General features: G+C 53.8%; 6 protein-coding genes across 6 annotated transcripts; 3 read left to right on the top strand and 3 right to left on the bottom strand.

Annotated features, from left to right (window-relative positions):
- Nucleotides 1–91: 91 nt before the first annotated feature.
- Nucleotides 92–2563, top strand: J4E88_010598 (uncharacterized protein; the record flags this gene model as incomplete). The annotated part of the gene is made up of 1 exon (XM_049404189.1): nucleotides 92–2563. One exon carries the CDS (start codon nucleotides 92–94, stop codon nucleotides 2561–2563), a length of 2472 nt encoding a protein of 823 aa, XP_049250031.1.
- Nucleotides 2564–2700: 137 nt separating this feature from the next.
- On the bottom strand, nucleotides 2701–3751 carry J4E88_010597 (uncharacterized protein; the record flags this gene model as incomplete). The annotated part of the gene is made up of 2 exons (XM_049404188.1): nucleotides 2701–3612; nucleotides 3674–3751. The coding sequence occupies 2 exons, from the start codon at nucleotides 3749–3751 to the stop codon at nucleotides 2701–2703; spliced, it is 990 nt and encodes a 329-aa protein (XP_049250030.1).
- Nucleotides 3752–6200: 2449 nt separating this feature from the next.
- Nucleotides 6201–7110, bottom strand: J4E88_010596 (uncharacterized protein; the record flags this gene model as incomplete). Its single annotated transcript, XM_049404187.1, has 2 exons — nucleotides 6201–6890; nucleotides 6946–7110. The coding sequence occupies 2 exons, from the start codon at nucleotides 7108–7110 to the stop codon at nucleotides 6201–6203; spliced, it is 855 nt and encodes a 284-aa protein (XP_049250029.1).
- A 2476-nt stretch (nucleotides 7111–9586) lies between these two features.
- J4E88_010595 (uncharacterized protein) lies at nucleotides 9587–12445 on the top strand (the record flags this gene model as incomplete). The annotated part of the gene is made up of 2 exons (XM_049404186.1): nucleotides 9587–10291; nucleotides 10340–12445. 2 exons carry the CDS (start codon nucleotides 9587–9589, stop codon nucleotides 12443–12445), a joined length of 2811 nt encoding a protein of 936 aa, XP_049250028.1.
- Nucleotides 12446–12795: 350 nt separating this feature from the next.
- On the bottom strand, nucleotides 12796–13431 carry J4E88_010594 (uncharacterized protein; the record flags this gene model as incomplete). The annotated part of the gene is made up of 1 exon (XM_049404185.1): nucleotides 12796–13431. One exon carries the CDS (start codon nucleotides 13429–13431, stop codon nucleotides 12796–12798), a length of 636 nt encoding a protein of 211 aa, XP_049250027.1.
- Nucleotides 13432–14804: 1373 nt separating this feature from the next.
- Nucleotides 14805–16050, top strand: J4E88_010593 (uncharacterized protein; the record flags this gene model as incomplete). Its single annotated transcript, XM_049404184.1, has 3 exons — nucleotides 14805–14900; nucleotides 14952–15715; nucleotides 15768–16050. 3 exons carry the CDS (start codon nucleotides 14805–14807, stop codon nucleotides 16048–16050), a joined length of 1143 nt encoding a protein of 380 aa, XP_049250026.1.
- Between the last annotated feature and the right edge of the window lie 1307 nt (nucleotides 16051–17357).

The raw sequence follows: 17357 nt of genomic DNA, 5'->3' as shown, positions 1-17357 counted from the left end.
GCCGTCACGTCCCTGTATAACCAACCATCCCGTCGTGGTATAAAAGTTTCCCGCGGAGATCACAGGTACTATCCTTGTTCACATTCCCACCATGATACAACCTACCCAAAATGGCGAGCGCTATGAGCTCACAAGCCCCACGGAGATGCCCAAAGCGGGTGCATTCCTTTGGAACCAACGTATGATGATTCAGGTCACATGTCGTGGTTTTGCAACTGCACAGTACATGCAACCCGAGCCCGCGAAATATGCCTACGCGCCCAACCTCGAAGCGAAGACCTTTATGCAACCGGAGCAAAACTACTATGCTCACCACCCGGGCCGGTTCGTATACATCAAGGATGAGGAAAACGGCGAGATCTTCTCGGCGCCGTATGAACCGGTAAGGGCAAAGTTGGATCGCTTCACCTTCGATGTAGGCAAAAGCGACATCAAATGGCTTGTGGAGAAGTCTGGCATTCGTGTCGAGATGACCTTCTTACTACCCACCGACGATGTGGCTGAACTCTGGAGCATCAAAGTGACCAACATCTCAGGTCGCAAGCGCAACTTGAGTATCTACCCTTACTTTCCACTGGGCTACATGTCATGGATGAACCAAGAGGCGGAGTGGAATACGAACGTTGGGGGCGTGGTTGGGAGCTGTAAGACTCCGTATCAAAAAGCGGAGGATTACCCAAAGACGAAGTATCTCAAGGACAAGACCTACTTCCTCTGTGAAACCACACCAGTCTCATGGGAAGCGAAGCAAGAAGCTTTCGAAGGCGAAGGAGGCCTACAAGCGCCATCGGCACTGAAAGAGTCACAGCTTTCGAACAGCGACGCCCGTTACGAAACCCCAACCGCAGTCGTACAATATTGGGCTGATCTAGGCGAGAACGAGAGCAAAGAGTACAGATTTCTTTTCGGTCCTGCATACAACGAAGCCGAGATTCTCGACATGCGCAAGAAATACCTCAACAAGATGGCGTTCGCGAAAGCCGCCAAAGACTACGAAGACTACATCCAGCGTGGCAGCGGTTGCGTACGTCTCGAGACTCCAGACAAAGATCTCGATAACTTGGTCAACAACTGGCTGCCCCGACAATTGTACTACCACGGCGACGTAAACAGACTTACGACCGATCCGCAAACGCGAAACTACCTTCAAGACAACATGGGCATGAGCTTCATCAAGCCAGAAGTAGCCCGCAAAGCCATCACTACAGCGGTCGGCCAACAAGAGAAGAATGGCTCCATGCCGGATGGTATCCTGCTAGCCAAGGGAGCGGTACTGAAGTACATCAACCAAATCCCTCACACCGACCACTGTGTCTGGCTACCCATCGCCCTCGAAATCTACCTTAGCGAAACCGGCGACTACGCGCTCCTAGACGAGAAGGTGACCAGCATGTACGGCGACACATTCACAGTCTTCGAGCGCTTCAGCCGCGCCATGGACTGGCTGCTCTCCTCAAACGCGCGAGACGACCGCGGACTCTCCTACATCGCGCAGGGCGACTGGTGCGACCCAATGAACATGGTCGGTCCCAAAGGCGTCGGTGTATCAGGCTGGCTCACCGTCGCAACTGCCTACGCCGTGAACCTATGGGCGCAAATCTGCGAAGACGCCGATAAACCTGACATCGCGAAGAAATACCGCACAGGCGCTGAACAAGTCAACGAATCAGCTAACGAGCACCTCTGGGACGGCGACTGGTTCGCCCGCGGTATCACAGACGACAACGTAACCTTCGGCATCAAAGACGACAAAGAAGGTCGCATCTGGCTGAACCCGCAAGCCTGGTCCATCCTCGGCGGCGCAGCCTCCTCAGCGCAAATCTCAAAGATCCTTCCCCAGGTCGACGAGCAACTCACGACACCCTACGGCGTCGTCATGTTCGGCCCGCCCTTCACCGCCATGCGCGAAGACGTCGGCCGCGTGACGCAGAAATATCCCGGCCAAGGCGAGAACGGCTCCGTGTACAACCACGCCGCTGCCTTTTACGCCTGGGCCCTTTACGGCATCGATGAAGTGGACCGCGCGTATGCTACGCTCCGCGCTATGATCCCCGGTCCTGATGAAGAGGATCTGGTTCGTCGGGGCCAACTTCCTATTTTCATTCCGAACTACTACCGTGGCGGGTATGGGATTAAGCATCTTGACCGCACGGCTGGTCGCTCGAGTCAGCTGTTTAATACTGGGACTGTGAGTTGGGTGTATAGGTGTTTCATTGAAGGGCTGTGTGGGTTGAGGGGTGTGAGGGAGGGTCTGAAGATTGCGCCGAAGATGCCGAGTGATTGGGAGGAGATGAAGGTGAGGAGGGAGTTTAGGGGCGCGGTGTTTGATGTGATGATTAAGAGGGGAGATGTTGAGGATGTCAAGGTTGTGGTTGATGGAGAGGAGGTGGAGGGTTGCGTTGTCAAGAATGTTACGGCTGGGAAGACGTATGAGGTGCTTGTTGAGGTACCGAGGGCGAAGAAGACTGCGGTGAATGGGACGAAGTCGAATGGGATTAGGACGAATGGAGCTTTGACGAATGGGTCATCATCGAACGGAAATGGTACCAACGGGACGAAGTAGAGGTAGCATAGCACATGCGAGAATTTGAAGGGTTTGTTCTTTCAGGCCACTTCCATCGCGTATTTGCTAAGGAATTCTCCCCAAGGCTAGATATGATGCCATATTTCCATCTTGACGTAGAAACATCATCTACCACTTTAACGCGAAAAGAACATATCCACACTATTCCTCCACGCACTCTCCGCAACCTCCTCAACGCCAACACTCTTAATCCCCGCAACAACCAACGCCACCTTCTCCACGTTGCAACTCTCATTCCTCTCCTTCACCATATCGCCCATACTGAACTTATCTTTCTTCTTACTCCCCCAAGACCACTTCGTCGCGTTCTTCAAATACGCTTTTGCTACTTCGCTAGAAGCTTGGATATCGCCCCAAGGGGCATCCGTTTCAATCTGCAGCTTATCCAATGGCACATGCCTGATCATATCCAAGCTATCGCGGTCTCGGAACGCAAAGTTATTGACACTAACGTGTAGGCCCATACCGGTCAAAGTCTGCATCTGCGCTGTGGTACCGACGAAGGAGTGGACTAGGCCCGATCGTAAAGGCAGCCGGTCCATGTACGGCTCGAGTATAGCAACAAAATCTTCGAACGCGGCGCGAGAATGAAGAAAGAGGGGTAGTTTCCATCCTGCGCTTACTATCATATCGAGCTGGCGCTTGAAGACGCGTATCTGAACGTCTTTGGGGGCTTCCGCCAGCTTGTCGTAGTCGAGGCCGAGTTCTCCGAAAGCGGCTAGGAGGTGGGGCTCTTCAGTCATGGTCGTCGTGATGCTGTCGGACAGGCCCTTGTAGTATTCTTCTCCGCCCTTATCAGCTTCGACGGCATGGTATGGGTGAATACCGATTGTGATCCTGCATTGCTCGGGTCGTTTTCGCGCTATGCCGAGATTGAAAGACGCGTCGAATGCGTACATGCCTGTCAGCATGACTTTCTCTACACCGGCAGCTAATGCGCGATCTAGCACGGCATCGAAGTCTGGCTCATGGTATTGTTTGCCGCGATAGATGCCGGCGAACTCTTTGGCAGTTGCGGTTACGGCGACCTGGATACATCGACGTTGGTTCAGCCAAGTCGCGTCAACACGGGAGTGGGTGAGCGCGTACTTCGGCGTATTGGAGCTTCCTGGATGGAGCCGAGGGAGCGTAATTGGGAAACCCTTCTAGTAGCGTTGGTGTTGACATTGTGTGTCAGAATGGAGCAATGTGATGTGTGTAGCGGCGAGGCGATGCGAGTTCGCGAGGTGCGTCACTTTCGGAAGTGACACTTCCGATCTCGGAATGTCGAAGTGGGGCGATTATCTTGGCTCTAGTTCGCCGGCCTACTGAGACAGCAGACATCAGACTCGAAGCGTTCTTCATCAATCCGACGCTTTCCGCAGAGTTATGTTTACCGCAGCTTACGATTCCGCTCTTCCAATCGTCTCCAATGACCAACAGACACGACAACCCTTGCAACAGCTCAAATAGGTGTCCTCGGGCTGAGGGTGAATAGACTGGGCTTTCCTATAGTCAGCTTCAAAGAAATGGACGGGCGATGGAATTTGCAGACCATCTTCACATGTAAAGTGATGTTGGCTCTGCGACACTTCATGCATTCCTCATTTGCGGGGCACATCAGCTCGCGACTGCCCCTCTACCGCGCCGCAGACATGCGCTTCTCCTTACATATCTAACCGTCAATTGCCTTCCTCTTTCATCAACCCTGCATCCCAAAGCTTTACCCCCCATCGGCTCAGTCTCGGGAAAGACATACGAAGACCGCACCAAAGCGGCACTGCACGTTAAAGTGCCTGACACACGCATCACTTTAGCCACTATTGACCGCATATCGTCGCGGAATCATCATACTTGAAACAGCCGCGCAAAAGCTCTGTATCATGCCTGTGAACACCACTAGCGATGCGTGGGCAGGTACTGACGAGGTACCGACAGACTCTCTGACACTACCGCAGTTTAGTGGGCCCTACAAGGTAGACAAGCAAGTTATAGAAGGTAATACTGGCATAACAAATTTCCGTATCATACTTACTTTGTGCAAGCCTTTCCCATCGCCGGAACTGAGGTCATTAACGCCTTCAACTATTACAAATCGCTATGGGGCAAAACCGCCAAGATCGCTGTGCGACTGCCTACGGGAGAGACCGACAACTACTTCCTAAAGGCATGGCTCTTTGCAAAAGAACTCTCGAAATGTGGTTGCTAATGAAAACCAGGTCGTATCCCTGGGATCAGTGGGTAGGCAAATGTGCGAAGGCGAATACGAATCGCTCAAAGCAATCTACGCGGTTTCGCCTTCGTTTGTCCCACGACCCTACGCCTGGGGAGAGATTGAAGAGAACGGTCCAACGGCCCATTTCCTACTCGCGGCGTTTCGAGACATAAAAAAACAGGTATGGGTATTGCGGTTCTCAAGAATGTCCAACCGCTGATGCGAACAGCCTGCAGACCCGGTCAGATTGGCTAAAGGACTAGCGGATATGCATTTACAATCTGTATCCCCAACTGGCAAATTCGGCTTCCATCTCTTGACGTGCCATGGGCGAATAACTCAGGCTGTCGACACCTGGGAGGACTCCTGGTGTGCGCTATTTAGTCAGCACCTAGGCCATGTCATGGTTTTGGCCAAGGCCATCCTCAAGTGGCCAGCATTCGACGCAGTGTGCGATCTCACTCTCCGGAAGGTAGTACCACGTCTTTTGCTACCCCTCCAAGAAGAAGGCCGGATCCTGAAGCCGTGCCTGATCCACGGCGATTGCTGGGATGGTAACACGGCGATCGACGCCAAGACTGGCGAGGCTTTCGTTTTCGATGTGGCTTCCTTCTACGGGCACAACGAGTACGACATTGGTAACTGGAGAGCACCGCGCCACCTCGTGAGTAGCAAGGCCTATATCGACAACTACAAATGCCATTTCCCAGTATCCGAACCTGTCGAAGATTGGGACGCGCGGAATCGCCTGTATTCGTTGACCTTCAACATCGGTAATGCGATGTATGTCCCCGAGTCACAGCAGCGCCAAGTCGTATTCGATGATATGAGTACCCTCTGTCAGCTCTTCTGCCCGGAGGAGCTTCAAGCCACGATGGAGAAGCTCGCGGAACACAATACGGTCGGCAAGGAGCTGCAGAATTATTGAAGCACAGCAATTGACGAAAATGGCGATGATGTGGAGGCTGGTGCACAGAAAGACAATGAGGCTTCAGGAAGCTGCTATTCTCACAAAGATCTTGCCGTGCTCGCAAGCTCGTTGATACGCGTCTCCTTTGCCGGGGAATATTGATTGTGAGCGATTTAGTCGCATCGAAAGAAACGTGAGCGTATGATAATGGCACGTTCTGGCATTTGATAAGAACCTTGGGATGGATGATGGCTGATGGACAGTCCACGGGTTGCGACAAAGCGTCGGCATTTCTGTACCCGGCGGGGCTACTGGGTAGCTTCCGATGCTGACTAAACAGAACCCCTTACTTCGTCGCCCGCCTTGTGATGTTCAGTACTCATCAACAACAAACATTTGTACAAATGGTGTAATCACACGAGTGTTGAAACGAGCGTTGCACGGTTTCCGTGAAGTAAAGTAAACATACCCCGCCATGTCTGTAGATGCGCATAAAAGCGATCGCATTGGACTCATTGCGCAACACTGATACCATACGCGGCATACGGAAAGTCATCGAGACTAACCCTCAGCTCCGCCATACCATCATCCGACATAAGTCGACCGTCTTCAGCAGTAACAGGGCTTCTCGCATCTCCCTCCACTGGCGTTCCATACTCAGGCACGGTACCATCTTCCTCCGTCCTCCCCATGAGAACATCCATCTCCCACCCTTTGCAAACCTCCGCAAGCCCAGGATGTGGCACCCAAACAACTCGCATACCCGCTCTTCTAGCAGCCTCGACACCTGCTATTGAGTCTTCAAACACTAAGCACTCTGCAGGCTCCAATATGCGCTCGCCACGTGCTGTCTCAGCGGCGTTCAACCTCTTCAAAGCGAGGAGAAAGATGTCAGGCTCTGGCTTCTTCTTGCTATCAGACATCTCCGGATCATCGCCGAAGACGTGGAAGGCTGGATCGTCAAACGCCGCATTGATAGCGGGTATATGCGACGTCTTTAGTGCGAACTTTTGCTGACCAGCTGAACTAGCTAACGAGAGCAGCACAGGCGGTGATGTCTGTGCTTTCAGGGTCGAGAGAAGAGTTTCAACACCTGGAAGCACCTTACTGTTTTCGAAGAGATGTGTAATCCCTCTTTCTTTCGCAGACCATTCAGCTAGTGTGAGGGGTACCTGTGCCCAGTCTAGTAAACGCTTGGTACCCTATACTAAGCGTTAGCACGACGGGACAGAATTGATAGGGCTGAGCAACACAAACCTTTGTGCCTCTGCTTTGCTGCGTCGCCTTGATTGCCCATGGGTAATCTGGTCTTCCGTACTCGCGCAGTATGTTGTTGTAGATATCTGTGTAGATGTCTTCTGAGTTGATGAGCGTGCCGTCTACATCGAAGATGCAGGCGCGTACAGGTGGCAGCGAAGCCATGAGATCTACAGCTGATTGAGCGCGATCTGGGCTTTCTCTCTTGGCTTCGGTCGTGCAAGATGATCTGCTTCAGGGCTGGGCAGCTGAAGGACCCTGAACTACGGACCTGAGCATTTACCCCGCGGTCACTAACCGTATCGGGACTAGTCGCCACGCTGCATGGGAAGTGGCTACGCTTGACGGCATCGTTCAAGATGCGCCTTCTATCTCTGAGACTGCTAGCAAGTGGCTTGCAACTTAGACGACAACTCCGACTGGCGATCAATTCGTGGCAGCTGACTACCACGCCTAGTTGTAGTACCTCCAGTCTAGGAGACTCTTACACGGGCCGCTCTAGATTATCTTTCGCATCTGCCCCTCATCTCTTGCACAGCCTTCAGCTAGAGGTACATCGTCACACCAATGCGCTACAACATATTCGGCTGCAGTAACCGAGTATCAAGGTCGGCGAGGAGGAAGCTTTTCGTGGCGAAGGATGAAGTTCGCGAATCCACTGCCCTCGGCTTGCCAGCGAAGTCCACCTGTGGTGAGCATCCAATACACTACGATGGCGCCGCAGAAGTCAGCCAATATCTTGTCAAAGTCAGGATACCAATAGCGAGCGATAGCGGTACCAGCTCGCAGGAACTTCCAGTTGCTTCAGCTGTCGATACACCAGTCCACCATTTCTGTCTACACCTTCAAACCCGCAACTTGCCTAATTCAGACCTACATGCTCCAATATATGCCAAGGGTACAGCCGCACATGTATCGATTCTGTGCAGTCAGCGGCAACTCTCGAATAAGCATTGTCGGAGATGCCAGGAACTGCATCCACTTCTACTGCGTCTACTCCAGCCCGAGCTGACTTCAGTAACTGAGTATGTAAGCTATCCTGCTTCGGCCCTACCACAAACCATCGCTTCATCCCACTCCGACTACATGCCTGCAGATACGAAATGCCAATACATCAAAGTGGACATCTTGCATACATCCCACCTCTTCGCAGCTTAGGCCGCGATAGAAGCAACACCCCACTCATGCCAATACCGCCTTATAAGTGACATACAAGCGCGCATGACTCAGCTCCCGCCCATCACATGCCACGCATCCCACCACAAGGCTGACATCTAGGTACATGGTGGCTTGCAGGGCGACAGGAAGCAGCAAGTGCACACTTCACATGCCGTTGTTCGAAATCTCCACTTCACCCAGTCTCCACTTGACACTTGGGCCAGACTGCCGTCGAACCCACACCACACCGATGTAGATACCTGAACTAACAACGTGAGAATATAGCTAGGCTCGGAGCGACGGCAGCATATCTTGTTCTCAGGATTTTCTTGGGTTCCCCACACGGCCCGGGGTCGATCAGCCATGGGGCGCCCACTTTGGAGTTGCTTCATCTTACGAACGGGAAGCTTGGGGGCGGATATCGTGTGATTGAGCTTGGCAGTTCTTGTGGCATTGCGCAGACTAGAGAGTAGTACCGTAGCTTGACGAGCAATACTGTCGCATTGGGCTGCGAATACGTTCTTCCAGGGTACAAGACCACGTATAACAATGTCGACGATGTAACAAAGCGATTGTGCGAGGTTGCTGCAGCTAGACCAGAACACAATAATACTGATACGGTGTTGTAGTGTAGGCGCGGCATAAGAGCGGCAAAGCAGCTTGGTGTCATGTACGAAGCACTATTCTTAGCGGCGCACTCATTCCCGGGCTCGTATCGCACATCGCTGCATCGTGAGGCTAGGATCGGGGGGTGTGTAGGGCTACGGACCTCTCTCCGTATCGTCCCGCTGGGTTAGGCGCGCCATGTGCTCTCTCGCCCAGCGACACGGTCGGCCAACGACGGGCCATGTGCAACGGGCGACATGGCTGTTAGACCCTCTTTCCCTCGTTTTCTCGCACAGACTAGTTCGCAAGGCCGCCAGGCAGCATGGCGCCCGATTTAAACGAAATTCAATAGGAGAATTGCTGAGGAAATAGATTAACGCTGCGTGTGTAATGCGTGTGCTGATTGGGTCGTGATAAGAGCCTTTACTTATCCGGTAATACCAAGCAGCGGGACACCTGCCTAAGCGAGGACTAACTTGATAGCGGTGCCGTATGTTGGACCTGTTTTTTTTCTTGCCTGTCAGCCGCAATGTCTACAATGTCGACTATTGAAATGTTGCAGCTCGCGTGCTGACACGTGCAGACAAAGAGGCGCCGTACGCATGCAGCCCCGGCTGTCGCCAATGTACCTACCGGACTTGGAAGACAATGCGGCTGCGATGTGGGCGTCGGTGTGATCAGGCGCGGTTAGGGCATGGGCTGGGAGGCGGTCGAGGTGTTAGGAATATCTAGACGCTTATATACATGGTCTTGCCTGGGATGCGAATACGATACCCAGGGTGTTGTTAAACAGCCGGTGCTCCTTTCTTGCACTCGGAAACTTTGTCGATTCAATATACTTTTGTCGCTCGTTTGACACTTTCCCATTGCGCCACACATGGCGCAACTTTATGCCCTGCGGCGGCTGCCATTTAGCCTGCATCTCCTGGTACTGTCCCTGGTTTGCTCCGCTAGCGCGCAGAGTTCAGCGGCGCCCGAACTCCCTAGCAATACCACAACTCCGGAACCGAAGAGAGGATGGTATTCGGAAGGATGTTACACGGACAATGTCGGTGGCCGGTCGCTCTCCGTGGGAATGGGAGTGACTGGTGGCATGACCAACGACAAGTGCAAGGCTGCATGCCGAGCTGGAGGTTTCGTCCTGGCTGGTACTGAGTATGCCGGCGAGTGTTTCTGTGACAACCAGATTCGAGCCAATGGCGGTCCTGCACCTGACGGCGAGAAGGGATGCAACATGGCATGCAATGGCAACCAGACAGAGATGTGCGGCGGTCCCGATCGCTTGACATTTTTCCGTTTCTACACGGGTGGTGAATCGTCCACCTCGGCCACTGCTACGTCTACCGCTTCTGCAACAGCATCTGCTACTGGAGCATCCAGCGCAGCGCCCATTGCTACTGGGCTCCCAGAAGGCTTCGAGTACAAAGGCTGCTATGTTGATGGACCCGGATTCCGCATCGTCAACTACCAACAACCCGATGATCAGAAGATGACCGTTGCATCATGCACCAGTATATGCGCGAAAGCCGGCTATGAGATTGCAGCCATGGAGTACAGCTACCAATGCTTCTGCGACAATGCTGTTAGTATACTCCAAACTTCTACGTTCTTCCATCGCTAACTCATGTAGGTGAGAATGGGCGGCAAGCCTGCATCTTCCGAGTCAGAGTGCAACACCAAGTGTGCTGGTAACCAAGCCGAGACGTGTGGAGGCCCCAACCGAATGAGCATCTACTCAAGCCAGGATCCATTGAAGGTCGTCAAAGTTCCAACACCGACCCAGAACGTGAGCGACTGGCAATACCAAGGATGCATCACCGACATCGGCAACCAAGTATTCCCGCACAAGCTCTTGAACCAGACTGGTAACTCACCAGAATGGTGTCTGAGCCGATGCCAAGCCTTTGGTTACATGGCCGCCGGAATGGAGTACGGAGAAGAGTGCTACTGCGGTGACCTCGATGGTATTGAGAAGATTGGCTCGAAGCCCGCCCCAGAGTCTGAATGTAGCATTGCTTGCCCAGGAGACCCTGAGGCGCTCTGTGGCGCAGGTAACCGACTCAGCTGGTACAAGTGGGAGGGTGACCCATTGTACGTCTGGGAGTACCCTAAAGGCACCGCAGCGGGACGCTACGAGTTCCTAGTCGGCGGTCCCATCATTCCTCTGATCGCGCAGCCTGGTGTAAACGGCAAGGTCTCCTTCCTCGAGAAGCACGGAACAGGCGAGCCGAACACGACTGGTGCATATGAGTTCGACCCTTCGATTGGTGGTGACATCTTCCACGCCTTCCGTGAGCTGACCGGCATCAAGACGGATATCTTCTGTGCTGCAGGTCTGACTCTACCGGATCGCGCCGGCCGACAGATCAACATTGGTGGATGGTCGACAGACTCCCTGTTCGGCGTCCGCATCTACTGGCCAGACGGTTCGGCCGGTGTCAACGGTACCAACAACTGGCAGGAGGATGTCAACACGGTTAAGCTCCAAAGAGGTCGCTGGTACCCAACAGGAATGGTCATGGCTAACGGATCTATGCTCATCGTCGGCGGACAAGATGGCTCGAACGGCCCGCCAGTGCCTAACATGGAGATCTTGCCCACGGTCGGACCTGTGTATGAAGCGCAGTACCTGAGAGATACCGACCCATACAATCTGTACCCATTTTTGGTCGTGCTACCATCCGGTGGTATCTTCATCCAGTACTACAACGAAGCACGCATCCTCGATGAACGCAGCCTAGACACAGTCAAGATCCTGCCAAAGGTACCGGCTGCCGTCAACGATCCCACAGGAGGCCGCACGTACCCCTTTGAGGGTACCCAGGTCCTTCTTCCGCAGTACTACCCTTACAGTGCGCCATTGGAGGTCCTCATTTGCGGTGGCGCATCAGCTCAGCCAAACGTGGGACTTGACAACTGCGTCAGCATCGAACCAGATACTGCCAATGCTCAATGGAGTCTCGAGAGGATGCCTTCCCGACGTGTCATATCCTGCATGGCAACACTACCAGACGGCACTTATCTAATCTTGAACGGAGCAGAGATTGGACAGGCAGGCTTTGGTCTTGCAGACCAGGCGAACTTGAATGCTGTCTTGTACGATTCCAGGAAGCCGCGAGGCAAGCGAATGAGTGTTATGGCCAACACTACCATCGCACGTATGTACCACTCCGAGGCTGTCATCATGGATGACGGAAGAGTACTGGTGTCGGGCTCCGACCCGCAAGATCAGGGTAAGCATCCTCAGGAGCACCGTCTGGAGGTCTTCCTTCCACCTTATCTACTCTCCGGCGCGGCACAGCCCACCTTCGACTTGCCACAGGTCGACTGGATCTGGGAGGCAGACTACTCGTTCACTGTGACTTCATCCTCCGGTGGCGCGATCAAGGTGTCGCTGCTTGGTTCCGAGTCTAGTACCCATGGAAGTTCGATGGGCGCACGCATTTTGTTCCCGAGCGTGTCATGCTCAGGCCGGTCATGCACCGTCAAGGCGCCGAAGGGGCCATACATCGCTCCTGTAGGCTGGTACAGGATGTTCGTTCTGGATGGGCCTACGCCCTCGCATGCGAAGTGGGTTCGCATTGGGGGTGACCCGGCTTCACTCGGCAACTGGCCCAATGAGGCTGCCTTCCAGCCATTGCCAGGTGTTGGACCTGTCGGAGGGGTTTCAACCTTGAGCGCGAACGCGACTAAGCCAAGATCTATTTCAACAGCGCCTCGCAGCTTCAAGGGCTGAGCAGAAGTCGAACGACCTGTGGAGGAATCTAATGTCTATTTGTTAATTTGTTAATTTGTCAGCTCGAGCAACAATACTCACGCACTGCGACCCAGTACATATTGTCATGATGGCCTTGGTAGAATTTTTAAAGTCTAATGTACACGTGTTGTTAAATCTGCATTGGAACAACATTGAGGTTTAGCGATGTTACTGTGTTGGACATGTTCAGTGTGAATTGAGACTCACTGCTTGATCCAATCTACTTCGGCGCAACGCCGCTCGAGCCCCCCTTCCTCGTACCTTCACCCAACCATCGGCTGCTGAACGGCTTGCTCGTGATCGTATTCTGCGCGTTTCATCCAAACCCATCATTCCATCTCCTCATCTTCATCCTCACTACTCGGAAAGCTCCACTCACTCGACTGATAATAGTCATAGTCCTCATCAGACTCTGCTATGCTCATCGCCTTTGTACCGCATGTTCGAGCGCTGAACGCAGAGTAAGCAGATCTCTTGGGCGATGGTGATCTTGACCGACGGCGTTTGACGGTCTGGACATAGCTTACACTACTGAGATTGACGCGCGGTGTGTCGGGGACCGGAGATGGTGAGCGGGGACGCTTTGTGGTTGTTTTGGGTACGAGGGCTTGGGGCTGTACGTCATCATCGCCTGTAAGATCGATCACCATGCGATCGTCCATCGGCTCGGGGTCGTCCTGGGAAGTCGCTGGTGGAAGGTGCTTCGGACCCTGATATCTTCGGTGAATGCGATCGCGGATCTCTTCCTCCATATCTCGCGCTTTGGCACGCTTAGGGGGGTGCTCTGGCATGTCCGCTGTCATCAGAGCCCAACGTTCGAGATGGCTGGCGGATCCGGAAACGCCATCTGGAGCTATCTGGTCGTCGTCCTTCTGTTTATCATCCAGCCACTTGCTCACTTTGGGCGCTCTGTAGTCGCGGTTCTGTTGCCGAGGGCGCCAGCTGTTTTGATGATGTTGCGACATGTCAAGCGCCGGTTTGGTGACGTGAAGACGCGTAGGCAGGCGCAACCCCAACTCGAACTAGACTAGTCGCGATCCGATCGGATAGCGAGGGATGAATTGAATCCAGCTGTCGGCGGAGTGAGTTGTGGAGTGTCAGGTGGAGTCCGCGCAGACCGACCCGGATGCCGAGGAAGACGCGTCTCGGATGTCGTGTTGAGAATCCGCGATGGAGCGCGACCTGTACGGGCTCAGAAGGGGAAGCTGTGACCCACGCTACGGCAATTTATTCCCCTGGAACCTGGTGGTTTGATGCAATAGCGACAATGCGAAGTCGATTAGCGACGGGAAATGCCTAACGCTCTTGCAGCGGTTGAAGGGCCGCCGTTGATCGGCGCCCCTTGCGGGTGGAGACGCGAGCGCGACTTCTTGGCGCTGATTCGACGGCAATCTGCTGTCTTCCAACTACAAACCTCGCCATACTGATCATTGTGTCTCTAAAAACACCATCTTCAACATAGAAGCCATCGTCACATGCTGGATCCGGCTCGATGCGACATGCAGCAGCCACTGACGACGTCGGCTAATCGCAGCCGGCCACCAACACGGGGATTACGCCCGGCAGCCCGTCCTGCACCACACCCACCGCTCAAGGCTCATGTCCGATGCTACAGTCGTATCTGGCCGCAGCAGATTGCAGCGGAATTCAATCACATGTTTGCGCATGCAATCAACTAAACACTCAAAATCCCCAGAGCACTCTCGCGGATGTTGGTCTTCGGAGGCATGTATGGATAGCGCGGCCATTATACGCTCGGGGTACGCCGACACCGCCTTCGCCAACTCCGACGGGGTAACTCCAAGGAATATGCACGCCATCCCACGTGCCATTCCTGCAAGATACTCCATGAATAAGACGCGGCACATGGCAAGGCCTGGGAACTTCCGTCCGACGACACATCCACCGGATGCGATTGGCCGGGGCGCCTGAAAAACGCGAACCTAACAACGCAGCAATTGATCGTCTGCGCTTGGGTTACCAATGAGCTGGATACCGCACAATCCATCTAAAGCGCCGTTAGGGAAGCCCAAGGCCACCAGTATGACCGCTCCGCCGTTGCCCCTCTCCACCCCAGAAAAGACAAAAACAACATGTCAGCCTCGAGCAGCTCGACAGACACTAACGGGAGCGCCCATGATGATTCTACTGCTGAAGGGGCTAGCAGCTCCGGTCCGTCGCTCGAAATCGACGTGCGTTCCCTGTTCCAAACCTTGGCTGTATTAGCTCGCCCGACTGACAGCTGTCACAATAGAGTGAAGATACAGAAGGGCAGAGTGACGAGCGCGACTCCAACTTTGGTGATTCTGCCTACGGTGACAATCAGTCGTCTTACACCATGTCGGCGACGTCTTCGGTCTTCAACTTTCGCTACGAGAATGGCAGACGGTATCATGCGTATGCCGAGGGACAGTATCCGGTGCCCAATGATGAGGTGTGCAACTATCGGTGGGAGTAGCATTGTTGTTGCTGATGCCGACACTAGGTGGAAGCGGACCGATTGGATCTACAGCACCACGCCTTCAGACTCACACTCGACGGCAAACTTTATCGAGCGCCAATTCCAAAAGATGTGCAAAATGTGCTCGACGTGGGATGTGGAACTGGCATCTGGTCCATTGAGTTCGCTGATGAGCATCCGTCCGCTCGCGTCCTTGGCACGGATCTGAGCCCTATACAGCCCGCTCAAGTGCCTCCAAACTGTGAATTCCTAATCGATGACTGCGAGCAAGACTGGATCTTCCATGATCAATTCGATTATATCCATACGAGGGCCATGGTCGCAGCCATCAAGGATTGGGACCGTTTCTTCGCGCAGGCGTACGCCAACCTCAAGCCGGGAGGCTATCTTGAATGCCAAGACCTTGCCTTTCCCATCCGATGCATGGATCCAGATGTGACTGCAGAGAACTCGCCTCTAATCCGGTGGTCAGAGTATTTTCTCGACGCCGCAAAGAAGATTGGTCTCGATGGCACCAGTCCAAGACACTTCACACCGCAGATTCGTAATGCCGGCTTCAAAAGTATCAACTACAAGAACTACAAGTGGCCAGTAGGGAAGTGGGCAAAAGGCGCGAGGTTCAAGCTGCTGGGACGCTTCGTGTATGAAGATCTGATGGACTGGTTACCCAGCAGTTCACTAGGGCTCTTCACGCGCGTGCTGAAGTGGTCGAGAGAGGAAGTGGAAGTCTTTCTATCAGAGTGCAGAGCGGAGGCCAAGAGGAAAGACCGGCATTTCTACGCTGATGTGTAAGTAGACATCACTTTCACCATTATGAAGCGCGATCTGCTAATTACTCAGATTCTTCTACCATGCCCGCAAACCCTGCAGCGCAAACGCTTCCAGCTCAGCAGAAGATGACGTGGAGTGGGAGGAGTCAATAGACCGAGATGAAGAAGATGAAGCCCACCACGCAAGAACACCCTCAACAAACACAACCTCTACCCCACCCGTCCCTCTCCCAACCACAACCGACGCGACACAAGCTACAGTCGACCAATTAGCCGCTGTTGCTACCAAAGCAGACAGTAGTCCCTCAAGAACCGACGTCGCCAGTGCAACTCCTCAAACTCCAATTCAGTAGTGTATATAATGAATACATCTACTTTCCAAACCCCCAAAACGTATGCCCATCAACCACGCCTGGCACCCACATCCCTTATCTCATCGTTGTAGTAACGACCTTGGTGACCTTTGTAGTCGTATGCGTGACCGTGGTGACCTCGACCGTCTCTACAATCTGTGTTGTAGTCGCCGCGCTCTGGACCACCGCCACGTTCTGTGTGGTGTTGCCGGCCTGGGTTGTCGCCGTTGTCGCCGTCACCGACGTGTTCGTGAGGACCGCGTTGGGGTCCATGGTCGCCGGGCTGTGTGGTGCGAGGCGGACGGAGGTGGTACGGGGGGTATGTAGGTGGTGGGGTGAGTCGCGGGGACGGAGAGAGGAGCGGCGGAGGTGGTATGTAGGTTTGTGGGTGGCTTGAGGGAGAGGTGTGTGCGCGACTGGAGGTTGATGTAGGCAAGATGGTGTGGTTTGTGTTGGAGCTGGCGCTGATGTGGAGGGGATGTGGGTGGTGGAGAGGGTGAGGGACAGGAGAATATTGCGACTCGCTAAGACAACAACAAGGCAAAAAAGATGAGATGAAGCACGCGCCTCTACTCCTAGCAAAATCTTCTCTGCTATTGTCGTCTTCACTTGGACTTAGGAGAGGAGGGAGTAGTGCATGACGTCCCTGTCAAACGTAGAGTAGGCCGCCGCCGCAATACCTAAGTTGCTACAAAACAGCAAAAAAGAATGTCCATCTCAAATAGCGTAGTGTTGTGTTATGTGCCGAAGGAGAAGATATAACTTACGTCGTGATGTCCCCCGATTCCTCCACTGCAAGTTAGCGTACTCAGTCGCTGGTTAGCATCACACTTCTGTGACCGGGGATAGGCCCCGAAATCCAAGACCGGTGAGGTTAGGCCGGTGGGGGAGCTGGGAAGATGTCGTTAGCGGGATTCGAACACAGCGAGTTGAGCGGTGTTGGAGGGAGTGGAGTGGACCACTACGCTATTTTCTTGGACTTTGATGGGATGGTGGCTGGAATATGGCGGTTATGTAGCGAAGGGACTTCTGGTTCTCCTCTCTAAAAGGATTGGGCGGCACTTGATGGCGAGGAGAGGGGGAGGCTCCCAGCGGTTGCGCGGCGTGTAGGCAGGAGCGGAGATTTTGTTGTTGTGCGGCGATGACGCGTTTGCTCCTTTTGCGGGGGGACGACAGCATTGCGCTCTGCCAGGCCGCGTATGCGTGTAGCTCCGACAGCATGTGAATGCGTTCTGTACAAAAAGACATAAAGCAGCGAGGATGCTGCAGAATAGAAGGCAATGCGAAGATACGAGCTGGTGGAGGGC

Source organism: Alternaria novae-zelandiae (assembly GCF_023758075.1).
Source record: "Alternaria novae-zelandiae strain BMP 2774 chromosome Unknown scaffold_36, whole genome shotgun sequence".
In the NCBI taxonomy this organism is placed as follows: domain Eukaryota; kingdom Fungi; phylum Ascomycota; class Dothideomycetes; order Pleosporales; family Pleosporaceae; genus Alternaria; species Alternaria novae-zelandiae.
This window is presented reverse-complemented; position numbering and strand designations above follow the sequence as displayed.